The sequence below is a fragment of the Geotrypetes seraphini genome, chromosome 13 (assembly GCF_902459505.1).
Source record: "Geotrypetes seraphini chromosome 13, aGeoSer1.1, whole genome shotgun sequence".
NCBI classification, from domain to species: Eukaryota; Metazoa; Chordata; class Amphibia; order Gymnophiona; family Dermophiidae; genus Geotrypetes; species Geotrypetes seraphini.
This window is the reverse complement of record NC_047096.1, coordinates 76,366,150-76,393,082: the sequence shown is the minus strand read 5'-3', so window position 1 is coordinate 76,393,082 and position 26,933 is coordinate 76,366,150. Positions and strand designations below refer to the sequence as shown.

General features: G+C 43.7%; 1 protein-coding gene across 16 annotated transcripts in view; it reads left to right on the top strand.

The window, feature by feature from the left end:
- The window catches only part of PKNOX2 (PBX/knotted 1 homeobox 2), a 424,329-nt gene that overhangs the window by 386,848 nt on the left and 10,548 nt on the right, over positions 1-26,933 (top strand). For 15 of the 16 annotated variants that reach the window (XM_033918096.1, XM_033918094.1, XM_033918101.1 and 12 more), the window contains one exon: positions 962-1,099. In XM_033918096.1, coding sequence (XP_033773987.1) covers positions 962-1,099 — 138 coding nt within the window. The remainder of the gene's footprint in view (positions 1-961; positions 1,100-26,933) is intronic. The other variant, XM_033918103.1, reaches the window with a different exon arrangement.

Genomic DNA, 26,933 nt, shown 5'->3' with positions numbered 1-26,933 from the left:
ATTTACAAAGTTTTACAGGGTGGATATGTCAGCATGGGAGGATTCCACTTCTGGGTCCTCGGTTTTAAGGGCAGGCTCATCTGTCCCACCTTAGTCTTAGAAGACTGGTTTGGTATGTCATCTATAGTCAGAATTCCTAGACACATTGCAGATGGAAGATTAGGTTCTTACTTTGACAATCTTCTTCATGGTAGATGTGTCTAGGAGTCCTGATGCCCTGCATCGGACAGAGTGTATGTCCACAGCTGGAGAACTTCTCCTGCCAGTCTGATATGAAGAGTAAAATATCACATGTCAAAAATTAAAAAAAACCAAGTATAATGAATTTTTTTTAGAGCCACATAAGTGTTAGTGCTGGTTGGCACTTGGATAGGTGGAAGGTTCACTCCACCTGGAGTTACATTATGTGTTGGTTAACTTGGTTCAATTGTGTTTTACAGAACAGAATAGAAATGTGTTATTGGGGAAGTTCCTCATACTCCTCCTTATTTCTTATGTTATGGTGATGATTGATTTCTTTGGTACAGACTGAAGGGAGCACTACAGCTACTGGTGAAAGAGGTGGAGCTGAAGAATGTAAATTTCATCCTTCTGCAATCAACTCGCGATTATGGGAAATCATCCATAGTCAGGACTCCTAGACACATCAAGGTGAGAACCTAATATTCTGTTATTGACTTCTATGAAATGCTTAAGTGGCACGAATGTTGAAACAGTAATTTAGACATCTGCCTCCATTACTTAAGGAGCTCATCCATAAAAGAAAGTAAAGACAGGTTGTAATGATTTGTTACCTGAAAGTTTTAGTCAGGGGTTTAATGTTTTCCATTTGGGCTCTGTAACGAGAGTGGGTTCCCATAACATCATGTGGTCACCTCGGAAATATGATATCCGTATGAGCTGTCATCACTCAACACCCTGTTAACCATGTTTTTACTCTCTCTTTTTCCCTGTACGACAGGTGAACTTGGACCTGACATCTCTGCTTGACAATGAAGATAAAAAGTCAAAAAACAAGCGGGGAGTCCTGCCAAAGCATGCCACAAACATCATGCGATCCTGGCTCTTCCAGCACCTGATGGTGAGACAGCTACCAAATGTATGCTATTTCCCATTACTGGCATAAGCTAGGTTTCTTGAGATAGCTTTGTGCAACTTGTGGGTGAGTGAGCAGAGGTAGTCTAGATTTTTCATTACATTCACTTTCACCTACCAGCCACCCTTACAGCATGTATTATAAAGTAATAATCACTATTATCAGTCAAATGAACAATTCTCTTTTTAAAAAAAATAAAAAAAAATTATTTATTCATTTTATATCTTAAAATCAAGTACAGTAAATGATGTTTAACAATTGAACATTTAAAAACACTTAAATTCTTACATTTGATCGTATCATCCTAAAATATTGTACCCCCCTCATATATTGATCTATTTCTAATCAAATTTTCCCTCCCTCATATATTATAATCAGGGAAGAATATTTTTAATCTTTGCAATAATTTATCAATGACCTCCACACATCCTGAAATTTGCTATAATTTCCTTTTTTAATTCTCTTTTTTAAAAAATATTTATTTATAAGATAATTCAAATCAAATAGATTAAGTTATACAACTTGCACTGAAAGCTTACTAGGAAAAAAATTACAAGCTGTTCATCCAAAAAATATAGGTAACATTACTATTCCTGCAGCTCAAGTCCATAAAATAGGAGATCCAAAACTGTTAGAGGAGAATTCTATAAAAATGGAAATTCTATAATAAAAGGAAAAAGTAGCAAAACTAAATATTACATAGGGAGATTAATTAAACTCAGTATTCCATTCAATGATCCTAGTTGAGGCCCTGATTGCACTTTTAGAAGCCATGAAGGAAGATAGCTGCACAAGATCCCAAAAGACATATTTAGAAGATTGATAAATAATAATACATTTAGAAGAAAATGTGTGATAAAACACCAGGGCGCAACAAGAGAAAATGATTCCATCGCCTCTGGGTCTCTCTAGATAAATAAGGAAAAATATAAATTTTTACACTTTTAAATAGTTTCAATCTATTCTGAAATAACATTTAAACATATAGTCCCTGTCAAAACTAGTAACTAAGGCCCCCTTTTATCAAGCTGCGTTAGGGTGAACAACCTGTCTTTATCTACTAAGTCCATTCCTTTCATTATCGTGAACGTTTCGATCATGTCCCCTCTCAGTCTCCTCTTTTCAAGGGCGAAGAGGCCCAGTTTCTCTAATCTCTCCTTTTTGGACTTGTACCTTTATTTGGCATAATAAAGGCCTCATCAAGATGATTGCTTTCCACAGTCTGTTTTACTTTTAACTACAAGCATCAAATTACCCCCCTCCTGTACAAAGCCGCACTAGCGATTTTCGCGCCAGCTGTGGCAGTAACAGCTCAGACGCTCATAGGAATTCTATGAGCGTCTGAGCTGTTACCGCTGGGGCCGGCGCTAAAAACGCTAGTGCGGATTTGTACAGGAGGGGGGTAATTAGGTAATAGAAGTAAAAATTGGCAAAATTATTACTTCAGTAAAAGTGGCAACTGTTATCCTGTTTTTCTTTACAAGTAAAAGTATCAAAACTTTTACTGAAGTACAGTAATTAGTTGCTATATAACACTGTTCGTAAATTTTCAATTGTGAAATTGGCTGGCTGAAAAATTGCCTTCATTGAATCCAACTAAAAGTATGTACAGGGCTCCACAGGATTCCTAGCTTTATCTATTCACATTTTCTATAGAAATGTTATGTATCCCAAAAGTAGTTGCAATAATCCATGATTTCTTTAAGATTATGGCCCTCTTTTACAAAGGTGCGCTAATCGATTTAACGCCCGCTAAACGCTAACGCAGGCGTGTTAGTGTTAAGCGCCCGCTAATTCAATTAGCGTGCACTAATCGGTTAGCACACCTTAGTAAAAGAAGGGGTCTGTGTAATGTTATGAATTGGTTTTATTACGCTCTTTGGCCCTGATTCTACAAAGTGCGTCCCGATTTTAGGCAGCTGTAGGCGTCCTACAGCTGTCTAATCAGCCAATCAGGATGCATGTTTTTTTAAAAAATGCTCCCCAGGCAGGCCGCCTATATTGAAGGCGCCTCCGGGAGCCTAGGAAGGCCCGCAAGTCGCCTAAGCTCGCCTAAGGGCCTTAGGTGAACCTAGGCGGCCCTACGCGTCTCCCTAGTAGAGGAAGAGACGCTTACAATATAGGCCAGCAAAATGCTGGTCTACATTGTAAGTAGACGCAGCCGTTATACTTATCGCGGCAAAGGATTTCTCTGCCGCTATAAGTATAGTGGCCGCCTGTCCGATTGCCTGCAGGAGGGTGCCCAACTCTCCTGCCGGAAGATGCCCCCCCGACACTACCGATCACCGGCAGGAGGGTGCCCAAACCCTCCTGCCAGAAGATGCCCCCCCCCCCCCGCGCTAACAGCCCCCAAACCTCCCCCCCACCAAACTAACCTTTAATTGTTCGCTAGACGGGTCTTGCCCGTCCAGCCGGCAGGCCCGCCTCGTTGAAAGGAGGCGGGCCCGCCCCTTCCCGCAAAGCCTAAGGCCTGATTGGCCCAGGCTCTAGGCGCCTGGGCCAATCAGGCTTAGTGGGGATGGGCGGACCCGCTATGCCTAAGGCCTGATTGGTCCAGGCTTCTAGAGCCTGGGCCAATCAGGCCTTAGGCTTCGCGGGATGTGCCGGGAAGGGGTGGGCCCGCCTCATTTCGACGAGTCGGGCCTGCCAGCTGGACAGGCAAGACCCATCTGGCCAACAATTAAAGGTTAGTTTGGTGGGGGGGAGGTTTGGAGGCTGTTAGCACGGGGGGGCATCTTCTGGCAGGAGGGTTTAGGCACCCTCCTGCCGGCGATTGGTAGTGTCCGGGGGGGGGGGGGGCATCTTCCGGCAGGAGAGTTCGGGCACCCTCCTGCCATCAATCGGACAGGCGGCTGCGGCCACTATACTTATAGCGGCAGAGAGATCCCTTGCCGTGATAAGTATAGCGGCCGTGTCTACTCTATCCCGATTCTGTAACCGGCGTCTGTAACATGGACGCTGGTTACAGAATCGGGGTTTAGTGTAGGCTCGATTCTGTATAGGACGCCTCTCCTGGGCCGTCCTATACAGAATCCGGGCCTCTGTGTTTTATAATGGTTTGTCATTTTAAGAGATGAGACATGATTTATTTGTTTTGTAGTAGTATTAAGTAGATTTTTAGTGGAAATCATTCTGATACCACAGGGAAAGGGTGTTTTATCAAATAATAGGTAGAAATACAGTACCTATGGCAATTTTTTTTAGAGGAAAGTATTGTGCACTTCCTCTTTGCAAGCAGGTTATAAGCTGCCCAATATAAGAGTATAAAGTAATTTGTAATTTATTTCTTATATACCGCTACATCCTTTAGGTTCTAAAAGTACCCAAGTATTTTGCCTTTAAGCAGACAATTTAAAATTCTGCTCACCCTCTATATGTTTACTGCTGAAAATTTTTCTATCGGATATAAACTTGTAAGAAGCATGAGCCTTCAATGTCCAGTGTTTTGTGTTCCCCTCGGACCCTGTGTGAGTGATCCATTCCTGGTTTTGAACAATCACATCTATGGATTTATAGTACTAATAGTCTCTATAGGTGTTATGAGGCAAGACAAGGAGTGAATCAGCCTGTCAGGATTGACCTGGGTCAGGTGAAATCTTATTTCTCTGTCTTTCCTTTATCTTTCTTTGAGTATTGCGTTGGTTTTATTGTAGATTTGATGAAAGCCAGTTTTTACTATGCGATTGGGAACTTGTTAAATGTAAAAGTACTATCTCAAACATGCAATTAATAATCCCAGTCTATAGGTTTGAGCTACTTCATGCTGTTCTCAATGGTTGCCACATTATTTTTCCATTGAGTAGACTTGAACTCAGGAAGGGCTTGGATCTTTTGCTTAACCCAAGCCAGTCTTTACACTGTGGGCCTAAGCTATCTCTATCTGTTCAACACTGATATTGGTCTTAGCTGATGACATATAGGGCTTACCAGATGACATGAACTGACTTTACAGTCACCGACCAATTATGACCTCTTAGTTCCTTGGTAACATCACTGGAGGGGCAGCCAATGGGAAAATGGCTCCGTCTCTGCTCATTGACATCATAATGAACTGACCTATTAGTTCTTTGGTAATACCATTGGAGGGGCAGCAGCCAATGAGAAAATGGCTCCGTCTCTGTTCATTGACATCATAATGGATTGACCTATTAGTTCCTTGGTAACACCACTGGAGGGGAAGCAGCCAATGGGAAAATGGCTCCGTCTCTGTTCATTGACATCATAATGGACTGACCTATTAGTTCCTTGGTAACACCACTGGAGGGGAAGCAGCCAATGGGAAAATGGCTCCGTCTCTGCTCACTGACATCATAATTGACCTGTTAGTTCCTTGGTAACACCACTGAAGGGGCAGCCAATGGGAAAATGACTCTTCAGTACCTAATGGGTAATGGATTGCTGCATCACCAAATTATTTGCTCTTAACATTTTTATTTTTCCATGAATCTTTCATCATCATTATCATAATCCCACACCATCAGCTGCTATATCTGCCTAAATCATTATTTTTATTTCATTTTCATTCCCCCCCCCCTTTACCCATTATTGCTGATTCCAAATCAGATTCTTAGATTTCCTATCTGATTATTTTTTTTCTTTCTTAGGGTTAAACTTTTAAAGAGCCAGTGAATGGTAAAAATTAGCAGCTAGATTTAGCTGCTTATCTATAACTTAACCTAGCTAGCTAGTTTTTTGTTTTTTTTTGTAACCATGGGGTCACTTTCTTTGCCTACGCAGATGTCTAGAGCTTGCCTGAGGGACTAGGAACTGGATATACAGCCAAACGTATAATCCTCAGGTCCAAGGACTGAGGCTGGCTTACACCAGAAGGTCAAATAAGCAGTTCAGATTTTTATAACTCTCCACGCTCAATAACTCAATCGGCTCAGCAAGCCTGTTCTAAGCCAGAATTTTATTAACCTCTTTAGAATCAATTATAAACTTCAACAATACCAATTAGAGCAACTGTAGAAAAAGTATATGCAAAGTCTGTCCTGTATTTTGCTTCTGTATTTCAGCAGAGTTTTCTTCCTATGGCTCCCACATCCTACTACTAGAGGGTGGCAGAGGTCAAACACAGTTCTCCCATTCTTTCTCCCTCTGCAGGGTGCAGATAAGATTAGCAATTCCCTTAATATGTTCAGTTAATTATCATTACAGTTGGATGGCACCCCTGACGTATGCCAGGTTTTAGTTGGTGTAAATGGTCGCACCTATATTAAGTCATAGGTTCTGGTGCTAAGTGCTACTCTATAAACACCACCTAACCGAGGCGCGGTTTATAGAATAGCGCTAAGTGAGGGGGTTTTCCACGCCGAGTTTTTGGATGCCAGCAATAACTCAGTCTCCTCTTCCCCTTACTCTGGGAGAAGGGATATAGAGGGGTCCCCAATCTCTCTAGGGATCCAGACAGGGATCCATGCCAGTCCATGTTCTTTAATAGTTTACTGGTCGGAGTGACCAGCTCAGGTACAGTGCTAATAAGGCATCTGGAAGGTTCGCCATAGCTAGGATTTTCTGAACCGAAAATCCAGGCCCATGGCCTCACCCTCAGGCCCACCCAGTTCTGCCCCCCTCAACCTGTTCACTTGTCGGGAGGGCATCTGCACATGCGCTGGTGTGACACGACGAAGTCACACGCATGCACATGTGTGTGATGTCACCACGTTGCATCCGCGCTTGCATAATAAGTGAACAGGTTGAGGGAGCAGGGCTGGGCGGAACTGGGTGGGCCTAGGGGTGGGGCCATGGGCCTGGATTTTCATTTCAGAAAATCTGGTAACCTTCCAGATGCCTCTTCCTCTGTAAACCGCTTTGAACTGTTTGTGGTATAATAATAATAATAATAACTTTATTTTTATATACCGCTATACCACAAACAGTTCAAAGCGGTTTACAGGGAAAGAGACTGTATACAGAAAGCGACATTAGATGCCATCCCAACATCGCTCCTAGCTGGAAGCATTTCAAAACCCAAACAAAGGGCCAGGTTTGGAAAAGCTGTCCAGACGCTGGGAGATTTATACCTAACATCAGCGGCGTACCTAAGGTCGGTGATGGAGTGATGAATGCAGTCCACTCTAGGTGCGGGCGGTATGGAAGCGCACAGGGAAGCCGTGGGGCCGCTGTCCACACGTGCGCAATCATGGGCTCCGCCAGCCCCATCACATATGGACTTCCTGTTCTAGGGCAGGGGACCAGCAGAGCCGAAAGCTACACTCTCTCAAGACCACAGCCCCGCGATGGTTCCACGCACCCCCTGTTGCCTGGAGGAGGGGGTGCTCCTTGCCAGATAGCAATTCCTAAGACACTGTGACAAGGAGGAACCTTAGTTTTGTAGTCGGAGGAGGATTCTGCTGCTGCTACAGCCTCTCACGGATTATACATGACGCTCCTTTTGTTCAACCAGTTCCCTGCAAGTTCACCTACAGGACAATAATCTGACTGCCTACATATGAGGTCAGCCAAAGGCTTTTATTTATTTATTTTTTAAAAAATCTTTATTCATTTTTAAACTTATAATAAGTGTGATAACATATCCATACAAATAACCATAAATATATCACTTAATAATCAACAATGATACATATAATATTCTCTTATCTCCCCCCTCCCCACCCTTATCTATCATATAATCAATACTTCTACAACATGTAACAATAAAAATACCCTCCCTCCCACCCCATAATTGAACTTGTAAATTTAAGGGAAACAAGATTTTTCTACTCATTACAATACTTTGTTAATGGCTCCCAAATATCTTGAAATTTCCTGAAACAACCCTGTTGTATTGCAATAAGTCTCTCCATTTTATAAATATGACATAAGGAGTTCCACCAAAAATTATAATTTAATCTATTCCAATTTTTCCAATTCTATGTAATTTGTTGAATGGCAACCCCAGTCATTATAAGTAATAATTTGTTATTATTTGTAGATATCTGACTTTTTGCTCTCATTTTTCACCAAAGGCTTTTATTGTATTGGTGAACTGAAGTGGAAGGGCTGAAGATTCATGCAACACTTCTTTATTGTTGAATTCTTCAGGCTGCTAGAGAAATTTAGCAAATATAATATAAATTCACTCACATATATTCAACAACATTACTTGCAACCATATCAACTTATAAAGAAATCGGGGCTCAGAGAAAACAAAGGGCGAACCCCAAAACTATCACCTCACCACCCAATCATCGCATAGTCAATATATTTAGTTGATATTTAAAAAGTCTTTATCACTTTCTCATATGTTGGTTAACAAGCTGTTCAAAAATTATTCAGAAGGCACGCATATCTTTAATGCCAGGTTCCGACGTGGCCCGTTTCGATCCTGCGTCAGGGAACCAAAAATCTGAATTCAAAATGTTACTCCCAGGGTAAGAGATGTCTCATCAATTTAGATTTATTTCATTTCATTTATGGCTGTAGCCGGAAAAACTTTCTCCCTTCACCGAAGTTATCTAAACATCACTAAATATATTGAACATGCGATGATTGGGTGGTGAGGTGATAGTTTTGGGGTTCGCCCCTTGTTTTCACTGATTTCTTTATAAGTTGATATGGTTTTCAAGAAATGTTGAATATATGTGAGTGGATTTATATTATATTTGCTATAGTCACTTTAATCACTCGCTCCACATCAAGCATTGAATTTGGGCTCCCCCTGATCCACTTGCTAGAGAAATTTAGGGAATAAGTGACCAGCTAGATTTAAGGCTGCATTTTGTGCTGATGCTGCCAGGATGGCCAAGTCTTTAGCTATTCTGACAAAGTTTTACCTCTTATTTGCCCAGGTAAGTCTGATCACTTTGGTAGTTTTGTGTCATCTTCAAATTTAATCCTCACTCATCCTTCCTGCTTCCAGATCATTTATAAATATGTTAGAAAGCATTGGTCCAAGTACAGATCCTTATGGCACCTCACTACTTATCTTCCTGTGTTAAGATTTGGCTATTTTCCAGGCGGTTGGAGGTTTTCCATCATTGTCTCCTGTGCTGTTCTTGTAATTAATACGTATATTTTCTTTTATTATTATTCTAATACAGTGGTGCCTCACACAACGAACTTAATTCGTTCCAGGAGCAAGTTTGTTATGCGAAAAGTTCGTTATGTGAAACGCGTTAAGCGCAGTGACTAACGACTGCCTGCAGTGCCTGCGCGGAAGGATGCAATACATCGGCAGCGATCGTGGAAGCTCGGGCGACTTCGTTGTGTGAAACGAAGTTCGTTGTATGAATCATGACATGAAGTTCGTTGTGTGCAGCGTTCGCTGTGCGAGGCGCCACTGTACTTGGATCCATATTTTTAAGCTTGAGGACTAAATAACGTATACTATTTCTTTTCCTTACGTTACTGTGATGTTAGGCTTATTAATTTCTTTGGATTATTAGTGGAAATTCGTATTCAGGTATTGCAGTGCTTGTTTAAAAATTTGAAAAATTGAATAAATAAATGATAATTTAAAAAAAGGACTTGGCTATTTAACCCTACTGTCTGCTTTCTATCTTTTAACCAGTTCCCCGTCTTTTTCAGTTTGTTTATTTTATACTCCGCTATTTACAAAATCACATATATAATATACATAACAAGCATCCATACAAAATCAGACAGCTAAACATAAGAACATAAGAAGTTGCCTCCGCTGGGGCAGACCAGAAGTCCATCCTGCCCAGTGGTCCGCTCTCGCGGCAAACCCATCAGGCCTAATTGCCTGAACAGTGTCCCTGACTAATTTTGTAACTGCCTCTAATCCTATCCCTAATACCTACCTCTACTTCTATCTGTACCCCTCAATCCCTTTGTCCTTCACTACAATATCCATTATTCTACTAGAGCAACAAATTACGGTCTCTTTTACAAAGGCACGCTAGTGGCTGCGCTGCGCTAACGGCCCCAAAGCCCATAGAGATTTAAAGGGCTTCGGGGCTGTTGCCACGCGGCAGCCGCTAGCACAGCTTTGTAAAAGAGGCCATTAGCATTCAGCATCCATATTTCATTTTACAGAACAAATACCGTTTAAAAGCCTTCACATCTCCTTGCTGCCTTATATGGGTCGAGAGCTTGATCCATTCTGCGGGACCTACGCACGAGTACACGTTTGCTCTCGTTCTTTGCAATCTTATTTCCTTCCAATCCCATGACTCTTCTAATATTCTCAGGAGTCTCTCCTGAGGGACTTTATCAAAAGATTTCTGAAAATCTAGATACACTACAGCTGGCATACCTTGAGAAATGTAGCAAATGGGTGAGCACAACTTCCCTTGGCTGAATCCATGCTGACTCAAGTTTGACTCCAGAAAGTGTTTGGTAATTTTATTAGTTATAATAGTCTGTATCATTTTACCTGGAACTGACCTGCCTTTGGAATCCTTTTTAAAAATTGGCCACCTTCCAATCTTCAGGTATCATGGACAATTTTAATGGCAGGTTATAAGTATCTGCAATTTCATTCTTTCTTTTAGAACCTTGGGGCATATACCATCTAGTCAAGATTTGCTATTCTTTAATATATAAATTTGGCTTTTTATATCTTCTAGGTTCACTGAGATTTCTTCCATATCATCATTGTAAAATACCATTTCTGACACAGGTAACTCCCTTACGTGCTTCCCAGTAATGGCAAAACTTTTGGAAAAATGATACCCCATAACCACAAGACAAAGTTTTTAGGGCGAGATGGTCCTATCTTGGAGGATATAAAGAAGAGAACATCTTTCTGCACCCATATCCTCCAGAACTTTAACTGGTAAGCATTCAGTTCTTTGTGGGATATTTACTCTGAACGTTGCAGGTAGGCAGGAGGCAAAAGTAGACAACAATATAAGTCTTTATCAGACTGTAGGAGCTGTTCCCAAATTGGGTAGTGGAGAAAGAAATTTTCAATAATTTTACTCTGAAAACTAAGCAGTTAGCTAGCTAAAATGGTTATCTTAAGTAGGGTTTCCCTTCTGTGGCTAAAAACACTGGCACTGTCCACAGTGTGGATACTTTCAACTGCACTGAGAAGAGGTAGGTCCATGGACATGGCCAACCAATGTACAGAGATCTCATTCTGAAATTCTTGCCTGTGGCAATATATAGAAATAAAGCAAAGACATAAATAAAATAAGGTGATAACCTTTGTATTGGACTAACTTAATGCATTTTTGATTAGCTTTCAAAGGTGATCCTTCTTCTTCAGAACAGAAATAAGCAAATGTTGACAAATATCTGAAAAAGCATCCCAAAGGTAGTCTCACAGGAAGAGGGAGGGGGTAGGTAAGTTGGGAAACAGGAAGAGCTGGTGTGTGCGTGTGTGTGTGTGTGTGTGTGTGTGTGTGTGGATGGGTGGTATAAGCTATGGACTTTTTCCTTGCTTCAAATAGATGCAATGTCTATGGTTTGACCATCCTGTCACAGAAGGAACCTTCATGGGAAATTTTGCTTCAAGTGTGCTTTTTGTAGAGACCCTCTTCTTACAGACCTATAGGTCTTATGTGGGGGTTCCAAAAATATACTTAAAACCTTTAACCTTTAAGTTCATACGACGGCAGTAATGCCAGAGTTAACTCAGAGGACACTAACTGCCCAGACCATTACATAGGTGTGCATGGGAACACAAATCCCACATGGGAGGAGAAAGCCGGTCTGCAGTATTCCCTGTTAGGGTACTCTAGATCAAATGATCTAAGACAGTGGTTCCCAAACCTGTCCTGGGGGACCCCCAGCCAGTCAGGTTTTCAAGATATCCCTAATGAATATGCATGAGAGAGATTTGCAAAGCTGTCACTTCTATTATATGCAAATCTCTCTCATGCATATTCATTAGGGATATCTTGAAAACCTGACTGGCTGGGGGTCCCCCAGGACAGGTTTGGGAACCACTGATCTAAGAGGACGTTCACTTAATACTGCTGGTGCTTGCCAGTAAGTCCTAACCAACCATGAGGTAGGTGGAGGACTGAAAGTGAGGTGCAGAGAGCCAGCTTGCGTGTATATAGAAATTTCTACTGGCTTCTCACCTAGTTTGGGGCCCAAATAAATATGTTGATCCTGGCCAAAGGAATATTTCTAGAAGGAGTAAGATTGACTGGCAGAGAGTTTTCAGAAGATAGGGGGAAAAAAAAAATGATAGGGAAAGGAGACTGATCAGAAAGTGAAATGTGGAGTGTGAGGCACCTTGCACTATGTTCAGTTAGGATCCACAGTTCTTCATAGCAGTCACATTTTGTTTCTTACAGGAGATATCACATGTGCTGGGACCCAGCAATGAGACGTGATCCAGTAATTCAGAATGAAAGTCTCAGCAGTATAGGGTGAGTGTTAATATGTAGCAGTGCCCCTTTTTCTATTGAAGGATCAATTTGAAAATCCCATTGAGTACTTTACTGTAGGGTTGAAGGTCCTCAGCTTGCTCTGTCTTTGGAAATGTCCTAAGCAACGTGTTTTTTTAAGCACAGTCAACTGATTAAGGTCTCCCACCACTCCATTCCTTTTCAGCAAGCCTAAAAGTATGTCAAACAGTGGGTAGAGTTAGCCCTAGAAGGAGATGCCATTTGAATCAGCTAAATAGTTATTTGTCTAAATACTTTGAAAATTATTCTCTTAGCTTGCAATGGCTGTATTACAGAAGCTAATGCCAATTATCTGTATATCTTTGAAGCTTATGTTCAAAGCTTTATTTGTGTTTTGGACATTTAAAAACAGGCATTTAGAGGTCCACGTTGCATGAATGTCCAAATCCCAATTTTGCAAAGGCAGGAGATGGACATTTAATACTTCAGAACATCTGTATAGCAAGGGAACATGATAAAGGCATGTTTTCAGTGGGATTAGGGAAGGATGGATATCCATATCTAAAAGCAAAACGTTTTTCATACCAGATACTGGCAGGTCCAGGTTACAGGATGATTGAACAGCTATCTATTGGAGGGATTAAGGTACGACACCTCCTTAACCCCCTAGTGGTTGCTGATCCTCTCTCCCCTGAAAGTGAAATCAGAGGCGGATACCAGGCTTCAGGGATTATGGACATTCTTTACAGAGTAGCATGCAGGTCTGAGGAATAGCCTAGGAAATTTTTTTTTTATTCAACTAATTCAATGCATTTTAAGATGAGCTTTTGAAGGTAACCCTTATTCAGATCAGAAATAAGTAAATGTTGACAAATATCAGTATATATTATATATAAGGAAAAACTCAAGTTCCAATTCACTTCAATAACTGCTACTCAATTAATTTGTGTTTGCACAAATTTGGGCACTATGGGCCAGATTCTGTAAAGGACACCTAACTTTAGACGTCCACAATGTGGACATCCATCGATTTAGGCATTCAAATAAAGTAGATAATAAGTCCAATTAATGACTTTAACAATTATTAATTGGAACTTAGATGTCCAAACGCTGGACACGATTCTACAAATAGATATCCACAATTTTGTGGACCCCTATCGGAGAAAGTCACACCTAGAAAATAGGCGTGGCTTCGATTTGGATCTCCATTTACAGAACTGCATGCTGCTCAGCACCCGAACTCATCTACCTAATGCCTAAAATGTAGACGTTGCAAAACCAGGTCTACTTTTGAGAATGAGCTGGGTGCTAGGTAGATGCGAATTAAGTGGATGTACTTAGGCATCACTTAGGCATGCCATAGGCGTCCATTTTATAGGTGAATGGGGATTTTAGTTTTGGGATATAGTGGACTCCGGATTGATATTAAGGTTAAAATATGTTTAATAATGCATTACTTAAGCAAAGCACATGAAAAAAAAATATATTATTGCAAACTAAACCTCATTTCCAAGAGGTTAAGAAATGAAAAAGAGAGATACATTACTCACAATGGCTGTGCTTCAGAGCAAGTGAATGTGTCTGATGCTCAATCTTAACATCAGTGTGATGTCATCAAGATGCACCTAGATGGCAGAATGCCACTACAAAATAATAGGAACGCATCCCTAAACAAAAGCTCCTGTGGCTCAGTGGTTAAAGGCACTGCTTCCATCTTCCACAGGTCATGGGTTCACCCCCCCCCCCCCGTACCTTAACAGCTTCTTTTTGGTCTCACAAGAGAGTATGGATTATGGACTTTGTCATTTATATTTGCAATCTACCCTTTCCAGGGTCCATAATATTTCGTACCTTATTGTAATCACCCAGTACCTGCTCACTTTGTATTATCCTGTATCCTTCTGTTAACACTGTACTCTCTCTAGACACGACTTCACTGTAAACCGCTTCGAACTTAGGGTATAGCAGTACATAAGAAATACAATTATTATTATTATTATTATAAGGAAACATATTTTTACCCTGAGATGGTTTATGATGTCCTAAGGTATTATCTCACATGCCTAAAAGAAAACACCTGTGGCTCAGTGGTTAAAGGCATTGCTTCCATCTTCCAAATGTCATGGGTTCAAATAACAAGTATGGTCAGATACCCCAGCACATATTCCTATTTTATAGTGGCATTCTGCCATCTAGGTATACCTTGATGATGTCACAATGATGTCAAGATTGTGCAACAGACACGTCCACTTGCTCTGAAGCACAGCCATTGTGAGTAGTGCATTTTTTTTTCTTTTCTTAACCTTTTGGAAATGAGGTTTAGTATGCAATATATATATGTTTTTCATGTGCTGTGTTTGAATAATGCAATATTAAACATATTTTGACCTTAATATCAACCTGAAGACCTCTTTAGCCCCCCAAAATAGAAGCTTTAGTATGCAATATATATATATGTTTTTCATGTGCTTTGCTTGAGTAATGTATTATTAAACATCTTTTTCTATCATTATCAAATAGGAGTCCTCTTTACCCCAAAAATAGAAGTTTAGTATGCAATATATATTTCTTGTTTCCCTGAAAATAAGACAGTGTTTTATATTAATTTTGGGCCCAAAAAACTCACTAGGTCTTATTTCTGGGGTATGCCCATGATCTTCTCTCCCTTCCTCTCCTTCAGCCCAATTCTTCCTCTTTCCTTTCTCTCCCCCACATGTGCAGCATCTTTCCTCCCTCCTATCCTCCCATCCCCCTCTGCAGCAGAAGTTTGCCCAGCTTCTATCCTTCTCTCCCTCCCATCCCTCATTCAGAATAACCCTTACCCAGCTTCTGTCCTTCCCTCCCATCCCTTGTGCAGCTGAACCCTTGAGCACCCCCCTGCCCCCACCATGCAGCCGAACCCCTGCTGACCCTCCATCCTTCCCTCCCCGCCGTCCACGAGCAAGCCCTACCTTCATCTAAAGCAGCGTCAGGCCGGTGGCACGCTAAACAGGCTGCTTCGGCCTTGTCCATTGGGGAATTCACTCTGCCACGTTACTGATGAGTTGCTGCTGGCGAATCCCGGGATTAGGGCTTATTTTGGGGGTAGGGCTTATTTCTGGGGGAAACACGGTATATATTTTTCTTGTGCTTTGCAAAAGTAATGCATTATTAAAAATTAAAAAATAGAAGCCCCGTTCACTAGAATTGCGCTCAGCATTTTGCCGCTGGACATCTAAATGACACCTAACTTTCAGGTTTCCTTTACAGAATTTGGCTCTATATGTGGAATCTGGGGGTAATTCTATAGCTTTGGCCCCACAATGGGGTACAATGGGTCAGACCAATGATCCATCTAGCCCCGTAACCCATCTTAACGAAGGCCAATCCAAGTCACTAGTACCTGGCAAAAACTCAAACAGTAGCAGCATTCCATGCCACAGATCTGGGGCAAGTAGTAGCTTCCTCCATGTCTGTCTCAACAGCAGACTATGGACTTTTCCTCCAGGAACTTGTCCAAACCTTTTTAAAACTAGCTATATTAACTGCACTTACTACATCTTCTGGCAGTAGGTTCCAAAGCTTAACTATTCTCTGAGTGAAAAAATATTTCCTCCTATTGGTTTTAAAAGTATTACTCTGTAACGTCATCGAATGTCCCTTAGTTTTTGTAAAATCTTAATCAAACGGCCACTGTTTAGCATGTCACGACTCCGGATAGTTTGCGAGGCACTGACCTACAGTGTTAAGCTAGATTGTGTGCAAGGTCTCTAAAGCAGGGTGCGCAAGGTATTGTGTTTTTCATGAGCGCTCTGCTTTTTGGCATCATAGTGTAATGTTTCTATTTTCTCTATTCCGCAGCATCCCTCTGGGTCTTAGGAGCCTCCTTTCAAGACGAGAAAGAAGTCAGACCCCCCCCCCACCAGCTCCTCGACAGTGGCAGTTCAGTTGCTGAATCTAGTCAGAGGCCAAAACCAGATTTTAATTCCAGCCATCAAGAGCCTAAGTGCTGAGCTGAAGGCCATCGTGGGTTCCACTCAGCAGTGTGTGACCCATAACTCAGTTTCTTCTGCTATCAAATGGCTATATTTTTCTTTTACGCTCTGTAAATATTTTTTCCTTCCCTGCAAAAACTTGTTTCCCCATTTTAAATATTTTTTTTCTTATGTAAATATTTTGCTTCTCACTGTTAATTTAACTTTTTGTCTATATATATATTTTGCAAGTAAAAGTTTCTGTTTGTCTTTCTGTCTCCTGTATTTATTTTCTATGGTAAGCATGGCTGGATTTACATGTACATTTTCACATATTTAGAAGCAGATTTCGAACTTAGGAAGTGACCAAAGACAAGGTGCATTACCAGCGCGAAGGGACAAAACAGATGCCACTGAATGAAGGGTATAATGATAAACATAAGAGATGTCTTAAAGATCCAGAGGGAAGGTAAACAACATTCCAAGGAGGATGAGAAACTAATCTTATCTTCGGTTTATATACCGGGTCATCTCTCGGCGGAGCTCACCTCGGTTTACAAATAGTCAAAAGACTAGAATGTACATAAATGGTAAGGAATAAAGCAAAATTTAAAATTAGACATTTATCATAAAAAGGTAATTGGTTAGTGGACTCTGCAGGTAAATTTTTTAGATATTGTGTAAATAGCAAGGTTTAAGGTTTTCCGGAATATTTGTAGTTGGCCAATCGTTCTAATAAGATCTGGTAGTCCATTCCAAATCTCTACCAACTTGAAAATGGAGGACTTACAGAGTTTCCCTGTTGAATTAATTCCCTTAAGTAAGGGAATGTTGACTTATACTTCTGTGTGTTCCTCACATGGCAAGATCTATATGCATTCCAACATAAAGGAATCCATGGGTCGAATATTCCATAAAGGAGTTTGAAAATAATGCTTCATTGGTTACCTGTTTGCTATAGGATCCAATTTAAATGCTTGAATTGGATCCTATAGCAAACAGGTAACCAATGAAGCTTTCTAAACAAAGAAGAAACATGATTGAACTTTCGTTTCCCAAAAATGAGTTTTGCTGCCGTGTTTTGTAACTACATTATCTGGAAGCTTCAAAAACATAGTAACATAGTAAATGACGGCAGATAAAGACCCAAATGGTCCATCCAGTCTGCCCAACTGTACATGCTCTATAAATTAATGATTTAATTTAAATGGTCATTTTTTTTAGATATTTCTGGGCCAGAAACCCAGAGCTCTGCCCGCTGCTGTGCTCGGGTTCCATCAACTGGAGTCTCTGTCAAAGCCCATCTAAACCATCCTCAACTGAATAGCCATATATGGGACACAGACAGTGCAAGTCTGCCCAGTACTGGCCTTAGTTCTTTAATATATACCCATTGTTTTCTGATTAGAGATCCTCTGTGTTCATCCCATGCTTTTTTGAACTCTTGTCACTGTTTTCCTCTCGACCAACTCCCTCAGGAGCGCATTCCAGGCATCAACCACCCTCTCCGTAAAGAAGAATTTCTTAACCTTACTTTTGAGTCTTCTGCTCCTCAACCTCAAATTATGCCCTGTTGTTTTACCATTTTCCTTTCACTGGAAAAGATTTTGTAATACGTTTCAATTATTTGAATGTTTGAATCATATCTCCCTTTTCCATCCTTTCCTCTAGGGTATATATATTCAAGGGTTTCAGTCTCTCCTCATACGTCTTTTGGTGCAAACCTCCTACCATTTTCGTCGCCTTTCTCTGGACTGCTTCAAGTCTTTTAGGTCCTTTGCCAGATACAGTCTCCAAAATTGAACATAATACTCCAAGTTGGACCTCACCATAACCTGTACAGGGGCATCAACACCTTCTTTCTTCTATTGGTTATGCCTCTCTCTATACATCCTTCTGGCAACAGCCACCACCTTGTCACACTCCATCAGAAATTACAAAGACTAGGGGACACTTGATGAAGTTACAGGGAAATACTTTTTAAGACCAATAGGAGGAAATATTTTTTCACTCAGAATAGTTAAGCTCTGGAACGCATTGCCAGAGGTTGTGATAAGAGCGGTTAACATAGCTGGTTTTAAGAAAGGTTTAGACAATTTCCTGGAGGAAAAGTCCATAGTCTGTCATTGAGACACACATGAGGGAAGCCACTGCTTGCCCTGGATCAGTAGCATGGAATGTTGCTACTAATTGGGTTTTTGTCAGGTACTAGTGAAGACGGACTACTGGGCTTAGATGTAATATTGGTCTGATCCAGTAAGGCTGTTCTTACTGCATCAAAGTGGTTTACAACATGAAATCCCATGAAGGGCAGTGAGGAAAGAAGAAAGAGATAGCAAAGAGAAAAAAACACTTTTTATTGGGATTTATCAGCTGCCTTTTAATGAAGACATTCAACCAAAGTCATTACAATACATTGAATAATAATCAGGTACTCTTAAGTGTTTTCTTTATCTGTCCTGGCAGGTTCACAATTGAACTGTGGCACCTGAGACAATGAAAAGTTAAGTGAGTTGTCTAAATGACGCAGATATAATGAAAATCCAATAGTAATAATATTATATGACACTTTCACATGGACAGTGCAAGGTAAAGAAAAAACACAAGCACAGGCCAAAGGTGATAAACTCAGGGGAGGAAAAAGCCTCAGAAACAAACCCTCCCAACTCACAATAGTGGTTCAAGGTGTTTAGGCAAAATCCTCCCCTGGAATATCGAAAGGCTCTGTGCGGTGCAATAGATAAGTTAAAATCGGTACATCAACGATGGCCAGTGTTTCACAATTCTGCTGCTTCAGGGTGTGACCTGCCCGATCGAAAACTTTGACGTGGGACTTGTGAACGCATCTCCATGCACAGTAAGGTTATGCCAATGAGGTTTTTGCCTGTACACCTTGAAACCACTAATATGGGGGTGGGAGAGTTTGTTTCTGAGGCTTTTTCCTCCCCTGAGTTTATCACCTTTGGCCTGTGCTTGTGCTTTTTGGTTTTCTTCACCTTGCACTGTCCACGTGAAAGTGTCGTATAATAAGGTTACGTGAGTTGGCCGGAGTCACAGGGAGCTTCCAACCTCAGGGTGCCGAGGCATTAGCCCTAACCACTAGACCACTCCTTCACACCAACCCTTCCTCAGCCAAAGATTACATCAGATTTTTTGTAAATGAGGGAAGGAATAAGTCTGACTTGATGTTGAGAGTCAAGGTGTTCCATAATATAGGAACAATTACATTAGTGATTTCTATTCCGCCGTTACCTTACGATTCAAGGCGGATTACACAAGAATTGTCAAGATGCTACGAAGTTAGGACAATTTACTATACTGCCTATTCATTGGTCGTAGACTATTTCCTTACCTTTAACCAGCCAATCCAATCCACAACTTATTAATTACATTATTCAAAAAAGGTTCAAGGCAATTTACATTCAAAGAGGTCGTAAAATCTACAGAAAAATTACAAAAACAATCAATAATTTAAATATCATCATAACACGAATATTACAAGTCGTATAAAAAAGTTTTCAAATGTTTACGAAACCTTAAGTAATTGATATCTGTCCTAATGTAAAGAGGTAGATTATTCCATTTAAACAGATTCTTTATATAACAAAAAAGCTTCTAATTGAGAAGAATCATTGACTATGTGGAGGGGCACAATTAAAACAAACATCTAAGTCCGATTCGGATGTAAGATGCTAGACGCCCAAAGTCGGCAGTGGAAAAATGCCCATTTTCAAAAAAATATGTCCAGAATATTTTTGTTTCAAAAGTTGTCTATCTGGACATCCAGACTATTGTTCGTTCAGACCGCCAGAACGTCCATCTTTATATCACATTTTCAACAAAAATTTCATCCAAGTCCCAAACGCCCAGAACAAGACCATTTGAATGTGGAAGTGGCCAATCTTGTAATGGACTGGCTTCCAAGACATGGCAACAAATTAGTGAGGCACCTTAGAGGGCACTGCTATGCACTTCACAAAAAGGGTGCCAGATAAACATCTCACCAGAACTCCCTTATAGGTTATGGTGAGTCCCTCTCCCAACCCACTATACCCACCTGTCTACAACCCCAATAACCCTTATGGCAGCAGGTGGCACCTATATGGCAATAGAGTAGGGTTTGGGGTTTTTTTGGTGGGCACACATGTTTCACCATAAATATAGTGGTTAGAGTGGCTTATGTTACTATGTTATGGGCCTGGGTCCTCCTCTCTATGATTCACCTCCCCCCCAAGGCTATGTAAGACACTTGTGTGCAGCTCTACTAGGCATTCCTATACCAGGTGCTGATGTTCTGGAGACAGGTATGTACTTTTCTTATTCTGATCTTTGAGTGCGGGTCTTTACTTTGTCTTTGCAGTGGTTATCTGGTCACTTTGGATACCTTTTTGGCACTTATACCTGTTTTTACATCGACTCACAATGTTAAAAGTTTCATCCAGGATATCTAGTAAAACATTCGATTATCCCTGCAGGATGACTAAGTCTACGTCGGCCCACATCCTCCAGATATGCTCCTTTTAGCTCTGGATGCACAACAGGATTCGGAGGCCTAAAAAGTCCTGCGACATGTCCAGAAAACTGATTTGATTATCAGTACTTGGACGACCTGTCTTTTAGGTTGTCCAAGTGTTGACTTGGGTGGATTTTTAGATGTGTTTAAGTTTTGATTATGAGCCCCATATTGTTTAGAGAATCCTTAGCTTAACTGAGTTTGGTATGGACTAATTATAGATGACAGTGTTACTAAATCAGTGACGGTTAGGGAAATGAATAGATTCACTTTTTGAGATGTTAAGGAAGAGTTTATGGTTTTGTAGCCGGGAAGAAACTTTGTCTAAACAAAAACCGAGTGGTGAGGGGTCAGTATTATCAGAAATGTAGTTATCCCAGGACAAGCAGGCAGCATATTCTTAACACATGGGTGACGTCACCGACGGAGCCCTCGGTACGGACCTTTTAACTAGAAGTTTCTAGTTGGCCGCACCGCGCGTGCGCGAGTGCCTTCCCGCCCGACGGAGGAGTGCGTGGTCCCCAGTTTCTTCGTTTCCGCGGAGCGAAGAAGACGCGTGTATTTTTTCAACGGCCGTTGAAATCACTTTTTGCCTTCCCGCTCGCGCTTTTGTTCTAAATTTTTCTTCCTCTACCTTCGGGTTTCCTTTTTCTTTGAATTGCAAAAAAAAAACTTTGATTTTTCTTGTTTCTTTCGTTTTTGCCCCGGCGGGGCCTGTTGCCATTATACAGGCCTCGGACTTCGATTTTGCGGAGGCTATCTTCCCCTTCATGCCCCCGCAGGTCGGTTTTAAGAAGTGCCAGCGGTGTGCACGCCCGATCTCCGTTTCTGACCCACACAATTGGTGTTTGCAGTGCCTGGGTCCGGAGCATCGGGCAGATTCCTGCACCCGCTGTGCCACTTTACAAAAACGTACTCTTAAAAACCGAAGAATCCAGCAAACCCTGCTCTTCGGCTCCGAGTCGGCGATGGATTCATCACCTTCAACGGCGGTACCGCAGAAATCGGCACCGTCAAGCTCGACACCGACCGATCCCGCATCGGCGCCACTGGCGCCAGGTAAGCCGGCTAAGAAGCCTTCCTCTTCCCTCGAGCGCCCTCCAGCTACGGTGACGACACCGTCCATACCGGCATCGCACCGGTCCCGTAAACGCTCCGCCCCGATAACGGTGAGTGCCTCGTCATCGGCCTCCTCATCGCCGGGGCGTGGAGCGGCATCCAAGGAACCGAAGAAAAAGAAAGCGGTTCCGATGCCACCCCTAGATGACCGTATTTCGGCCATTCTACAAACTCAGCTTCAGGAGCAGTTGAAGAAACAGCTTGAACAACTGCTACCCTCTATCCTGGCACCGCTCCTTCCGGTACCAGACCGGCCCGAGCCCCGCACCGAGCCCCCGGTGTCCACTCCTTCGGTACCGGTAAACACCTCGATGCCGATCCTTTCGGCCCAACAACTTCCTGATGATCCTGTGGTTCATTCTCAACCCACAGCGGATCCTACTCGGCACCAGGCGGTACGGCACTCTTCTCGGGACCGAGAACGACGCCGATCGTCCTCCCCTGGTACCGTTTCGGTGCGCTCTGGTAAATCTTTGTCCAAGACTCGCCACACCGCACCCTCCACCCCGGTGTCCCGACACGCACCAGAGGTCAGGGATCCTGATTTATGGGAGGAGACTCCTCTCGGTACCGAGGAGGATCCCTCCTCATCTGATGAGGAACCATCGGCACCTGATGCCACCTCTAAACCTGAGCAATCCTCTTTTTCTAAATTTCTGAGGGAAATGTCTGCTGCTCTGTCACTTCCCCTTGAATCTGACTCCAAAAAGTCCCAAGCCTTTTTAGAAGCCTTAGACTTTGAGCAACCTCCTAAAGAGTTCCTCAAGCTTCCCGTACATGACATCTTACGGGAGACATTCTACAAAAACTTGGAAAATCCCCTCACGGTACCGGGAGCTCCCCGTAAACTGGACAACCTTTACCGTGTCATCCCTATTCCAGGATTCGACAAATCTCAATTGCCCCATGAGTCCCTTCTGGTGGAATCCACCTTAAAAAAGACTCAGGGCTCCAGTGTCTATGCCTCTACCCCTCCTGGCAGAGAAGGTAAGACCATGGACAAGTTTGGCAAGAGACTTTACCAAAATGCCATGCTTGCCAACAGGGCAAACAACTATTCCTTCCATTTTTCCTTTTATCTCAAACACTTGGTCCAGCAGCTGTCTGCCCTCCAGAAGTACCTACCTGAGCGCAAGGTCCCGCTATTCCAGCAGCACATATCTGGCCTTCTCCAAATGCGCAAGTATATGGTCCGCTCGATATACGACTCCTTCGAGCTCACCTCTCGGGCCTCTGCCATGGCTGTAGCCATGCGTCGCTTGGCCTGGCTCAGAGTCTCCGACCTGGACATCAACCACCAGGACCGCCTGGCCAACGCCCCCTGTCTCGGGGATGAGCTTTTTGGAGAGTCACTGGATTCCACCACTCAGAAACTCTCTGCCCATGAGACCAGGTGGGACACCCTGATCAAGCCGAAAAAGAAGGCTCCGCCTGCTCGACCCTATCGGCCTCAATCATCTTACCAGCGGAGGTTCTCAGCCAGGCCACTCAATCCGCCTCCCCAACAATCTCGGCGACCCCGTCAACAGCAGCACCATGCCCAGGCTCGGTCTCAGGCCACTCAACCCTCCAAGCCTCCTCAGCCTGCTAAACAATCTCAGCCCTTTTGACTCTTCTCTCCAGGGCATAGCCAGTCATCCACCCTCGCTGCCTCTTCCACAGCCTATCGGGGGTCGTCTCACCATTTTCTCAAGCCGTTGGGAAGTCATCACGTCGGACCAGTGGGTCCTCAACATCATCCGCCACGGCTACTCTCTCAACTTCCAGACTCTGCCTCCGGACAACCTTCCCGTAGAGTCTGCTTCAAACTCATCTCAAACCCCCCTCCTCCTGAGGGAGGTTCAATCCCTCCTCCTTCTCAATGCCATCGAAGAAGTACCTCCAGATCAAAGGGGGCAGGGATTCTACTCCCGCTACTTCCTGGTACCCAAAAAGACGGGAGACCTCCGTCCCATTCTCGATCTCAGGGACCTCAACAAGTGTCTGGTCAAGGAGAAGTTCAGAATGCTCTCCCTTGCCACGCTCTACCCTCTTCTTTCTCAACACGACTGGCTATGTTCCCTGGACCTCAAAGAGGCCTACACTCACATCTCCATCAATCAACATTCTCGCCGCTACCTGCGGTTCCAGGTACTGCACCACCACTATCAGTACAAGGTGCTACCGTTCGGCCTCGCCTCCTCACCCAGGGTCTTCACCAAGTGCCTTATAGTGGTAGCGGCCTTCCTCAGGTCTCACAACCTCCAGGTGTTCCCCTATTTGGACGATTGGTTGGTGAAAGCACCTACGTCTCCACTTGTGCTACAGGCTACTCATCACACCATCTCTCTCCTCCACCTCCTGGGGTTCGAGATCAACTACCCCAAGTCGCATCTGCTTCCCACCCAGCGACTTCAATTCATTGGAGCAGTTCTGGACACCACGCTAATGAGGGCTTTTCTCCCCTCCGATCGCAAGCAGACCCTGCTCCATCTCTGCCGTCAGGTACTCATGCATCCCTCCATTCCTGCTCGACAGATGATGGTCCTCCTGGGTCACATGGCCTCGACAGTGCATGTCCTTCCTCTGGCTCGTCTCCACCTTCGTACACCTCAGTGGACGCTCGCCAACCAGTGGTCACAGACTACGGATCTTCTTTCTCATCCCATCTCTGTGACATCATCTCTTCAGCAATCTCTCCAATGGTGGTTGAACTCCTCAAATCTTTCCAGGGGTCTTCTTTTCCATCTGCCCCCCCACTCTATGATCATCACCACAGATGCGTCCCCCTACGCGTGGGGAGCTCACCTGGGAGATCTACGCACCCAGGGACTTTGGACCCCACAGGAGCGTCGTCATCACATCAATTTCCTGGAACTCAGAGCCATGTTCTACGCCCTCAAGGCTTTCCAACATCTTCTCTGTCCTCAAGTCCTCCTCCTATGCACAGACAATCAAGTCGCCATGTACTACATAAACAAGCAAGGCGGCACCGGATCTCGCCCCCTTTGTCTGGAGGCTCTGCGCATCTGGACCTGGGCCACGGACCGCAATCTCTTTCTCAGGGCGGTCTATATCCAGGGCGAACAGAACTCTCTGGCCGACAATCTCAGCCGCATCCTTCAACCTCACGAGTGGACGTTGGACCCTCCGACTCTACTCTCCATCTTTGCTCGATGGGGCACTCCGCAGGTGGACCTCTTTGCAGCACCTCACAACCATCAGCTGCCCCAATTCTGTTCCAGACTCTTCTCTCCTCACCGTCTGGCCCCGGATGCATTCCTGCTCAACTGGAGGGATCGGTTCCTCTATGCCTTCCCTCCACTTCCTTTGATGTTGCGGACCTTGTCCAAACTCCGCAAGGACAATGCCACCATGATCCTCATCGCCCCTCGGTGGCCTCGTCAACACTGGTTCTCCCTTCTGCTTCAACTCAGCTCCAGGGAGCCCATTCCTCTTCCTGTGTTTCCTACTCTACTTACACAGCAGAATCAGTCTCTACTACATCCCAACCTGTCTTCCCTCCACCTGACAGCTTGGTTTCTCTCGGGCTGACCTCTCCGGAGAATCTATCTCAACCGGTCCGCCTCATTTTGGACGCCTCCAGGAAACCGGCCACTCTCCAATGTTACCATCAGAAGTGGACCAGATTCTCCTCGTGGTGTCTCCGGCATCAGCAAGAACCCACCTCTTTGGCGGTGGAAACTGTCTTGGAATATTTGCTCTCGCTGTCCAACGCTGGCCTCAAAACCACCTCCATCAGAGTCCACCTCAGTGCCATCACTGCGTTTCACGAGCCTATTCTCGGAAAACCCCTCACGGCTCATCCTCTGGTTTCAAGATTTATGAGAGGGCTCTTCAACATCAAACCGCCTCTCAAGCCTCCTCCCGTCGTCTGGGACCTGAATGTGGTTCTCTCTGCTCTCATGAAACCTCCGTTTGAGCCTCTTGCCACAGCTTCATTCAGGCTTCTTACCTGGAAGGTGCTTTTCCTAATTGCCATCACCTCTGCCAGGAGGGTTAGCGAACTGCATGCACTGGTTGCCGACCCACCGTTCACTGTTTTTCACCATGACAAGGTTGTTCTGCGTACCCACCCTAAATTCCTTCCCAAGGTGGTCTCAGCTTTTCACCTCAACCAGTCCATTGTGCTTCCCGTCTTCTTCCCTAAGCCTCACTCGCATCCTGGAGAACAGGCGTTGCACACGCTGGATTGTAAGCGTGCCCTTGCTTACTACCTTGATCGTACCAGAGCTCACCGAACATCCCCTCAGCTCTTTTTGTCTTTCGATCCCAACCGTTTGGGCCGTCCTGTCTCCAAACGGACACTTTCAAATTGGCTTGCTGCCTGTATTGCCTTCTGTTATGCTCGGGCCGGTCTCTCTCTGGAAGGATCTGTCACGGCCCACAGAGTCCGAGCTATGGCTGCTTCTGTGGCTTTCCTCCGTTCCACGCCCATCGAGGAAATCTGCAAGGCGGCCACTTGGTCCTCAGTTCACACGTTCACTACTCACTACTGTCTGGATGCGTTCTCCAGACGGGATGGACACTTCGGCCAATCTGTGTTACAAAATTTATTTTCCTAATGGCCAACCATCCCTCCTCCCTCTTTGTTAGCTTGGAGGTCACCCATGTGTTAAGAATATGCTGCCTGCTTGTCCTGGGATAAAGCACAGTTACTTACCGTAACAGGTGTTATCCAGGGACAGCAGGCAGATATTCTTAAGTCCCACCCACCTCCCCGGGTTGGCTTCTTAGCTGGCTTATCCTAACTGGGGACCACGCACTCCTCCGTCGGGCGGGAAGGCACTCGCGCACGCGCGGTGCGGCCAACTAGAAACTTCTAGTTAAAAGGTCCGTACCGAGGGCTCCGTCGGTGACGTCACCCATGTGTTAAGAATATCTGCCTGCTGTCCCTGGATAACACCTGTTACGGTAAGTAACTGTGCTGTATAAGCAATCTGTATATCATCAGCATAACAATATAAACTGCAACCAGA